The sequence below is a fragment of the Carassius gibelio genome, chromosome A2 (genome assembly GCF_023724105.1).
Source record: "Carassius gibelio isolate Cgi1373 ecotype wild population from Czech Republic chromosome A2, carGib1.2-hapl.c, whole genome shotgun sequence".
Lineage (NCBI taxonomy): Eukaryota > Metazoa > Chordata > Actinopteri > Cypriniformes > Cyprinidae > Carassius > Carassius gibelio.
The window spans coordinates 16,720,136-16,730,436 of NC_068372.1; the positions used below are offsets into that span (position 1 = coordinate 16,720,136).

General features: G+C 37.8%; 1 protein-coding gene across 2 annotated transcripts; it reads right to left on the bottom strand.

Moving 5' to 3' along the window:
• Positions 1 to 543: 543 nt before the first annotated feature.
• On the bottom strand, positions 544 to 8,975 carry LOC128028942 (mitochondrial dicarboxylate carrier). 2 transcript variants are annotated; one of them, XR_008187271.1, is made up of 12 exons: positions 8,581 to 8,975; positions 5,878 to 5,997; positions 5,148 to 5,262; positions 4,504 to 4,552; positions 4,372 to 4,413; positions 4,251 to 4,294; positions 4,098 to 4,168; positions 3,923 to 4,015; positions 3,297 to 3,374; positions 3,156 to 3,212; positions 2,214 to 3,069; positions 544 to 2,134 (listed from the first exon to the last, which is right to left on the bottom strand). XR_008187271.1 is itself a non-coding variant. In XM_052616328.1 (11 exons), exons 1-11 carry the CDS (start codon positions 8,668 to 8,670, stop codon positions 2,968 to 2,970), a joined length of 861 nt encoding a protein of 286 aa, XP_052472288.1. In that variant the 5' UTR covers positions 8,671 to 8,975; the 3' UTR covers positions 544 to 2,967. The 2 variants fall into 2 exon arrangements, 1 of the variants encoding a protein (XP_052472288.1); XM_052616328.1 differs by having other exon boundaries at positions 544 to 3,069.
• Between the last annotated feature and the right edge of the window lie 1,326 nt (positions 8,976 to 10,301).

Genomic DNA, 10,301 nt, shown 5'->3' on the forward strand with positions numbered 1-10,301 from the left:
CACTGTAGACGTCTGAAAACATCAGACAGATCAGAAAGTTAAACGAGCTTTGCAACTGCACTTCTATAACAACACTATACTATACTATACTGTACTATACTACTTCTATAACACTATACTATACTATAATTCACTATACTGTACTATACTATACTACTTCTATAACAACACTATACTTCACTATACTACTATAACAACACTACACTATACTGTAGTATACTACTTCTATAATAACACTATACTATACTACACTACTTGTAGAACAGCACAGACACTGTTTGTGCTGACTAACAGACTGGTCTTCTTCATGAGCTCCTTGTGTTTCCGGGTGTACTCTCGCCTGCTCTTTGTCAGCAGCATGATCTGCATGAATCTTCACGGCTGTCAGCAATAGTGTTTCCTGCTCCACTCTTTCAAATCTTAAATAACAATATACACAGTTTTGTGTAGCTTATACATTGAAGACAAGTTAATCAGTGAATGTTTGTTTGAACGATGTTTGAACGAGCTGAATACAAACTATATAGATAGACAAAAAAGCTGTTTTTCTTGTGTTAGTACTTTTATTTCCATATATTTTCATTTTAGACAAAATGTCGTTCTGAGGAGGCACAACTGCAGTTTAGACCAGTTTTATATCTCATTTGGTTTCATATTTGCGTTTTTCTCGAGGCAGAGAGAGCAGCTCAGTTCTATTCAGTTCAAGCATTTGATTTTCAAAAACCCTAAATTACAATTAATAACCCTTAATTACAAATACATTTGTATTATAAAAACCTGTTCGTAACCAAATCTGCAAACCCTCCACGCATGCACACATCTGCTGGACACCCATACAGGCTTCTCCAGTGATCCACTTCATTCTTAGTGTCAAACTAAATTAAATTAAATTAAATTAAAAACAACCAAGCACGTTTTTAGGCATATACCAATATGGTAATTAACCAACATAATCTAATATATATATAGTTTAAACTAAATTTGTTATAAATGTTATATGCTTAGCTCAGGATAACTCAAGATATTCAACCACAAAACTGAATTAATATGAATCATTTGTGCACCTTATTCACTAAATGCCCCATTAACTCAACACTAAAACAACTACAGGCATATTTGCAGAAATGACAGAAGATCTAACGTTATTTCAGTCACAGATGAGGCAGAGTTTTTCCAGCAGAAATATCATGAAAAATTAAAGTATAGCATCAAGTACAGGATTCTGACTCATCTTTCACATTGCAAACACATGGATTCACATCAGTCTGTTGTCTAAAGGTGTTTTTAAAGTTTTTTTCATGATGCTTCTCATTTTGGATATAAAAGTAAACCTTGGTTTTATTCTGTCCCCCCTAACCCTGATGTGAATCAAATCCAGAAAATAGTTGAAGATATTTGTTCCATTAAAACAGTTTAACACAATTCATACAGACTGAACGTAACCATTTAAAAACCTTAAAGCGATATGGACCGTCTTATTTGTGCGCATCTTATGTCTTAAAGAAATAGTTCACACAGCAAAAACATCTGTTAGAATTGACTCACCCTAACAAAACTATTTAATAAATGGAAAAGAAAAGGAAAACAACAATAAAAAGCATTGTCCAGGAGTTAATGATGAGATAATGGTCTAAACGCAAAGTGTAAAGCTGACAGCGCAGGTGTGTCAACAGAAAAACGGTTTCTGGAATGGGTTGTCCCTATTCTCTTAGTAAGTAATGGGTGTAACATTCAATAAACAAATCAGAGTGTCATCTCCCATTCCCTTTAAGAGCAAGATACACTCGCGCCATGGCAGATCTCTATTTATATGGCAGAATTTGTTGGCAGAAAAGCAGAACGCTTCTCAATCAAAGAAACCGATTTGCTCGAGCGTGAAGTTAAAGTGCGTGAGCAGATCATCTACAAGTCAAGCAGGAATCCATTGCGTCACATTGTGCCAGGTGTATGATAGGGCCCTATGAGTGAACTATTCCTTTAAAACGTCTTGTTGCAGAACAAGGATTTAAAAACAGCTTAAAAAACAACAATCAGAATCATTAATTCATAAACTAGATGGATGAGATCTATAATCTACAGCTCATCCTGAAGAGAGGAGCATACAGTAGGCGTTTCTCAATGTCAAGGAAGGATCCTCGGAAGCCAGAATTTCGAGGATGCTATGTCATCCGTCGAAGGACTGTTCCAATGTCGAGGATCCTTGGAATTTCAACCAAGGACTGAGTCCTTTGTTCGAAAAATATTGCATACACAGGAAAGGATGCATATGTGTAGCCTTCGCGCTCTTAAATCACCCACAACCCTATGAGCGCAGCTTTGCTATCTTGTTCAAAAATTTACAAATGTCGAACATTAGCGGAGTCGGAGCGTTAACGGTTTTATTTACGTTACCAAACATTTGTTATAATTGTAGTAAATAAAAGTAAAGTTTAACGTTTAAATGCCAGTAAAAATGACTACCATATTGATATTGTAAATTATACAAATACAAATTACGTTATTGATGGCTAACTGACCCGGACCTGTCATTTAACAATTGTTAGCTTGATTGCGTCACCGGCATTTCTTTTATAAATAACTAGTTAAGTTGTCCAAAGTAATTAAAAGTTAATATTATACCATTATACCATTCACAGCGTTATTCAAACGGACCTTTTCACTGACGTAATGATGCAATTACGTGCACTTGCTAGCCTGTTCCATTTACGTGTTCTCCGAATGCTAAAGGGGAGTCTCGCCTAGCCTCTGAAGGAAGTGACTTGGAAGGACCAGTCCTGCCGAGGAAGTACCCTTGACATTGAGAAAGGCCTAGTCATTGAGATCCTCTCCTGACGGGTTTGGCACTCGGACAGTGATGTTGTGTTGTGTGCAGCACTGTGTGTAGTGAGAGACTCTCCAGAAATAATATTGTGGAAGTGAGTGCAGCTTCAAGAGGGGGCCAAAGGGACAAGGTCAAGAGGTCAAAGTTCAGCTGACCACCCGGATGCCGAAGTATTTCTTCAGCTGCTCCAGGAAGACGAAGGTCAGGACCGTGTGAGGAATCAAGCGGATCCCAGCGGGAACTAAACCCTGTAGCGTGATTGGACGGAGGGAAACTGGGTCAAAGAAATGACCAGTTATGAAAAAGATGACGCAAAATAAATCAAGTCTGGTACCTTGTAGAAGGCCAGTGGTCCCAGTTTGGCGGTTTCACTCAGGCAGTGGATCACACCCTGATATACAAACATGAATTTGACAAATGAGCAATAAAGAGCAGATGGTGATCAGAGAGAGAGAGAGAGAGAGATGAAACTCACTCTGTATTCTCCTTTAGAGTTCATCAATCTTGTCTTAATTACATCCAGCGGCTGGCAGAGGAACGTCGCACAACCTCCCTGAACAGAGAATATATATTTATATATTTAAACATTATTAATGAAATTAAAATATAATTACATATTACATATATTATATATATACATTGTTATATATGTTTGATGACAAAATATAAACATTAATAAAAAATTAAGCTATAAAATAAATATAATAATATTTTATAATAGTTTAAATAAAGTTATAACATGATTCTTTTTTTTTTTTTTTTTTTTTTTTTTACAAATGTTATATAAAATAAAATTTGTTGGCTTAAAAAAATAAATAAATAAATAAATAAATAAATAAATATATATATATATATATATATATATATATATATATATATATATATATATATATATATATATATATATATATATATATATATATATATATATATATATATATATATATTATTAAAATGCTAAACAGCTACACTTAAGTAAATATTAAATAATTGCAACCAAATAATCACTCATAAAGAAAGTAAAAACTAGTTGTCCATTAATGGTCAGTTCAGTTAAGAAGAATTTTCTTTGATTGGCCAATCAGAGGCTTCGTTACTCACAGCGATGAAGCTGGACAGGAAGTGTGTGAGTATATTGTCTCCCATGAGTCCTGTGCCCAACACCAGCTGCTTGGCCTGATCATAACACGCCAGCTGACACAGAGAGACACGCTCATGAACACCTTCAGGGCTTTAATCAAACCTGATCAAATCTGAAAGCCAAAATGCTCCTCACCTGTCCGACAGTGACCAGGGCTCCTCTGCTGGACGCCATAGTGGCTCCCGAGAACAGCTTCCTGGTGCCCTCTGAGAGAAACAGGTGTTCAGAAAGACACATTCAGACATCTGCAGAAGATAAAGACTGAAAGAGACCCTGAAATGTCTTCACCTTCCCGCCAGACCCTGAAGAGTCCGTCCAGCGCGTGTTTATAGCTGCGAGAGACACAGTTGGGATTCAGATTACTCAGGTTAGGAGCGTCCGGAGGGATTTTAGATCTAGACTCACTCACTTTCTCCTCTGATCTGCAGGAAGCTTCATATCGTTCTGCATCCTGTGGAGATCAACAACACCAAACACTCACGCTGGGCCAGACGAGACCGAAACACAAACACAGCACTCACACAAACCCCACAATACACACCGAACGTTAACCAGATCTGCAGGAGTCCCGATGAAACCGCCGGTGAAGCCTGTGGAGCACAACGCAAAACGTGTTTAGCAATGTATGCATTAGGGTTAATATCGTTAACTCAAATAAAACAGGTACCACAACACAAACTAGAACTGAAATGAACAAATTATTATAAACTATATAGACAGCTTTTGAAGAAATAAAGTAACTTTTTCCTCACAATTCAGATTTTTTTTTTTTTGCAGTTCTTAAAAAAAAAAAAAAAAAAAAATAGAATTTTGAGATTTAAAAAAAACTATTTGCATATAAACTCGCAATTCTGAGAAAAACATTAAGTCATATCTGCAAGATATAAACTAAGAATTAAATATAACAAACTAACAATTCTGAATTTACATCTCACAATTGTTTTTGTTTTATAAATATACATTAAATGATTTTTTCTTTTTTTTTAAGAATTTATTTCTTGCAATTTCTGAAAAAAAAAAGTTAACTTTATTTTTTTATTCCATGGCAGAAGTCTTTCATACATATGAATAAAGAGAGAACACAAAACACAAGTACTTGAAGTTTAACTAAAAACACACAACACTACACTGAATGCAGGTTAGATAATAAACCCCTGTGTGTGTGTGTGTGTGTGTGTGTGTTACCTCCGAAGGCGCCCAGCAGCACTTTCTGATAGAAGGGCATGGGTCCCTGAGCACCGCTGCCCATCACGTCTCTGACCGTCTCATAGATGGCAAACCTGGTGAGAGAATAGGACATCTGCAGAGACACACACACACTCTGGTTAGCATTAGACCAGGATTTCATCATCTTCAGTGTTCAAACCTGATCCTAAACAATGATTAACCACTCAACACTCACTATCTTAATCTCACGCTTGATCTGCTTAATTGCTCGAGTGGACTTTATCTGAAGAGCTGCTGTATATGAGCTGATATATGTGCAATGCAACACTTTCATGAAGAAGACTTGCTGAATAAAGATTTCTGTTACATGCATCACAGCTTTCAAGATGTTAAACACAATCTAATTGTAACCAGCTGCATTAGAAATGCATTTGCTTATTGATATCATTAGCTACATAAAACATTGACACTTTCTCTGGAGAACATGTCCACCTGTTTCCTCTCTTTTTGTAAAATACTCAAACAAATCAAAACATAAGTGTATTGGTCAAATTTGTGCAGTGTCACGGTGAAGGTGTTCATTTAATCAGTTCTGCAGATCAGATTGCGTCATCGGTGCGGTTTGACAGCTTTTGTTGTTTTGAGTTCAAGCATGACGATGTATTTTCAGTATGTGCAGGGGTTTGTGTGCGTTTCTTCACGAGTCACATCCTCAAACCATCTCTGATGCTGATCTCATGGATCTGACCTGTCTGCAGAGCGAGGCGCTGAGGCCGTTGTAGAGTGCCAGCACACCGTCGTTCTTCACCACGTGCATGGCCATGCCCAGCATCCTCATCTTCACCTCCTGCTGCGTCTGCAGGTGCACCTGTCAACACCAGCATCATTAACACCACCATCACACCAGCAATACCAGGACATCTGCACAAAACATCCACACCATTGTGTTCGGGAGTTTCTCTTCTGCTCAGCAAGACACACTTGTTTGATCAAAACATGCAGTTAAAGCAGTTAATATTATTACAATTCAAAACAACTGTTTTCTATGTGATTATGTGTTCAAATGTAATTTATTTCTGTGATGCTCCGCTGTATTTTCAGCATCATTCCTCCAGTCTTCAGTGTCACATGATCTTCAGAAATCAGAATAATATGATGATTTACTGCTCGAGAAACATTTCTGATTACTATCAATGTTGAAAACTGATGAATACTTTTATGGAAACCGTGATACATTTCATTTTTCAGGATTGACAGATGAAGTGAAAGTTCAGAAGAACAGCGTTTATTTGAAATGGGAAACTTTTGAAGCATTATGAATGTCTTTAGTGTCACTTCTGACCAGTAGAAGCCAGCCTTGATGAATAAGTGTGTGTAAAAGCTGATTATACCATGTTCACTTGAGCATGAAATACCTGTTGCAACATGCAACAATTTGTAACAAAAGCTTAACGTTGACAACAGCGCACACACACACACACACACACACACACACACTCTGTGAGACCAACAATAACTCCTCATGTCTGTCTGTTCAGAGACTGTAATTGTATAATAATGCAGCGCCGTGTGTGTATCTCTGTCTGGACTCTCATTAAACACAGATCTCTGAAGGCCAGCCGGTGACCTTCACGTCAAGCGGCTCTTCAGAAGTGTGTGTGTGTGTGTGTGTGTGTGTTATGCTGCTTATCTGTGGCTCTTGTTTTCGTGGAGAGCAGACAAACCTGAGATACTTCAGCCTGTTGTCATCACAGAGAAACACGAGAGCACAGAGAAAGTGAAGAGGACGAGCGTCTCTCAGCGATCAGAGAACCGATCGTTTAGGAAATCATTCATCCGTGTCTCATTCATTCAGGCCACCTGATACTCGTCTCTGTGAGACTTTTGAGAGAAAACCAAAGTACAACTACACCCTTAAGAGCAGAGGGGCACTGGAGGACAAACAGAGACACAAGACAATCAAAGTCCACCAAACCGGACCGGACTGGACACACACACACACACACACACACACGTGTAACTCGTGAGGAATCTGGACTGCCGGCTCTCGCTCACACACACACGCACACACACACACACACACACACGCAGAAACACAAACACACACACACACACACACATGTACTCTGATGACAGTGAACTGATTTCCTGAAATCCCTCTGGCCTTGAACATGAACACACCACACTCAGGACAATCACAAGATCTCCTGTAGAGGACGCACATGAAGCACTATCACCCGTTCCCGCTCTCTTAGAAGACCACTTCTGTGTTTGTTTCTGTGAACTAGAGAGCGTTCAGGTCTGTGGTGTCCTTCAGAGCGCTCTCAGGACTTTACAAAGGGACCTCTGTCCAGTAATAATGTGATAACACTTATTCAGTTGGTTTAGTTATAGAGGATAGACATCACATGAGGCTGTTCAACTCTGTCCCAAACCAGACCACAAGCTAGCATTCAACTACAGGCTTGTCAGTGTATATATATATATATATATAGAGAGAGAGAGAGAGAGAGAGAGAGAGAGAGAGAGAGAGAGAGAGAGAGAGAGAGAGAGAGCAGTGCAGAATGACTGTCAGGCAACATATTCTGCAAACATATAATAATGAAATGTGGAAAATTAGAAGTTCATAAAATTGCTTTAAATTGAGACTTATTTGACACAATATTAAATAAAAATGCATAATATTTGAAAGACATATCTGACAAGGTGGTGGATTTTGGAACAAACTTCTTACAAGAATTTATATGCAGATATTAAAATGGCCGAATATCTGATTTCACTCCTGGATGTATAATACTCAATGTAATTTAATGAGGCTGTCTTTAACAGACAAACTAATAATCGGATTTATCACTTACAAATATGAATCATAATCTGGAACAGACACACTTATATCCAGTAGCTAATATTATGCTGAATGGCCAACAATATTCAAAATGATTTCACAAGCCTGTCTGTGCAGTAATATGAGGATGACGTAATCAAAATGGCACGTTCAAGTTATGACAAAATATTCGTCACATTTTGACTTAGCTGTCAGTAGATTTTGGAAGAGACTTGTATCTTAAGTATTATTATGTTGATATTCTTAAAATAGCCTATTATTATTATTATCATTGTTATTATTATTATTTGTTTAGCATAATTATTAGTTTGTCAGTAGGTTTTGAAAATTGATAAATTAAAATTATTATTTTAATAGTGTTAAATTGGGTGAATATTATCGGTCTGGACGAATTATTGCTCTCTCACTAATCATGAGATCATATTTCAATAAAAGAGCAGCCTGTCCTTAAACATATTTATGAATTGTCCAATTGAGGACAGCTTCCTCAAACTCAAACACACGAGCTGTGCTGGCAGCTGAGGGGAAGATGAAAAAGATGAAGAGGAGGCCACTCAAACATCAGCCCTCGAGAGCGTGCTGTGCGCGTCCACGCGAGCGTCTCACCTTGACCAGGTCCAGCGGGTGCGTGCAGCAGGCGGCTCCGCACGACGCGATCCCACCGAAGTACCAGCGCGACATCCGTTTCTCCGTCATCTCTACGGTTACCGTTAATTTCTCTCTCTCACGGTCTGTGTGGTTGCACGCGACGCGCTCTATCCTGACCTGCGCACTGCACACTGCGGACTGCGTGTGTGGATGATCTCGCTAATCTACCGGTGATTCCGAAGACCGCGAGACATTCTGAGTGCGTGGCGTGCGCGGATAAACAAAGTTCACGAGCAGCCAATTGCTCGCGCGGAATCTGGTACGGCCTCCCGTTGCATCGGTCGGATCCACCTCTTATCGACACACACACATCACAGTGCACACAAAAAGAGAAACTCGCGCATCCGACTGCTCGGCGTTCATTGAGAACGAGCTCTGGACTCTTAAAGAGACAGTACCTCTGGAATAATAGACAGAGAGCGCTGAATTACTGCTCTGCCACTTTAAGAACAAACACTTCCTCATTCTCGCGCAGCTTCCAGAGCCACTTCACTGACACATATGAGTTGCTGGATGAACACGTTTAGTTAGACAATACACGTTTGTTCTTGAGAACAATACATATAACTTTCGAACTGACTGAATGAGTATCTCTTTATAGTGTCCATTTATGATGTATAATAACAAACACTTATAATATCAAAATAATCTTTGTCAAGGCAAGTTTATTTATATAGCACATTTCGTACACAATGGTAATTCAAAGTGCTTTACATAAAAGAAAGTAAAATAATAATTAAGAAAAATAATAACAAGAATAAAACAAGCAATTTTAAAACTTTTATAATTATTTAAAAAAATACTTATTTAAAATAAATTTAAAACAGTTAGAAAATGATTTTACGTAAAACAAAATAATAAAAATAAAAAAAAAACAGTGAAAATATAGTGCAATCAGATTGTACATTGCACAGTGCTCATTCAATAAATAATAATAATAATAATAATAATATATATATATATATATATATATATATATATATATATATATATATATATATATATATATATATATATAGTGCGTGGCTTTATTTATATATATATATATATATATATATATATATATATATATATATATATATATATATATATATATATCAATGGATACTGTTCACTGAAAGAACATTCTCATAATATAAAGAACTTTTTGTGGACTGGAAATGTTCTATATATAAGGTCCCTCATGGAACCATCAACGTATTTATTTTTTGAGACTGTGGGATCTTGAAGGCTTGGGTTTGACTGTCTTCTTGTGGACAGTTGCAGTAATACAGCTACTGTGGCTGAATCATCTACTGTAGTCACTTCTTCCTTAAACCACCAGGGGTAGCATATGAACCCGCTTTAGAGCCAACAAACATGCCTGCAGGGGTCACTAATGCATCTGTAGTACTGATGTTGATGAATTCCTCCTCCTCTGATCTGGTCTGTTTTCATGCAGGGCTTCTGAAGGAGTTCTGTGGGACACAAGCTCGTATTCCACACGATGACATCATCAGAGCAACAGAGGACACTCTGTGTACGGTCCCTGTCCTGTGTTCTGCTATTGTGTCGTGTGATCTCTGTCAGCGTGTTCATGCACTCATGCAATGCATGTCCAGTCAACACACATCTACATGCAGCCAACCTACATCATTCTATTACGTTCATTAGACAAATAATGCACCATAACACATCAC

What these genes read in the sequence shown, in the direction of transcription:
- LOC128028942 (XM_052616328.1), bottom strand. Translation starts at nt 8,670, where the DNA reads ATGACGGAGAAACGGATGTCGCGCTGGTACTTCGGTGGGATCGCGTCG. An exon ending in GCGCCTCGCTCTGCAGACAG is followed by an intron (nt 5,263 to 5,877) that starts GTCAGATCCATG and finishes GTGTCTCTGCAG; the next exon opens with ATGTCCTATTCTCTCACCAG. An exon ending in GCTGCTGGGCGCCTTCGGAG is followed by an intron (nt 4,553 to 5,147) that starts GTAACACACACA and finishes TGTGCTCCACAG; the next exon opens with GCTTCACCGGCGGTTTCATC.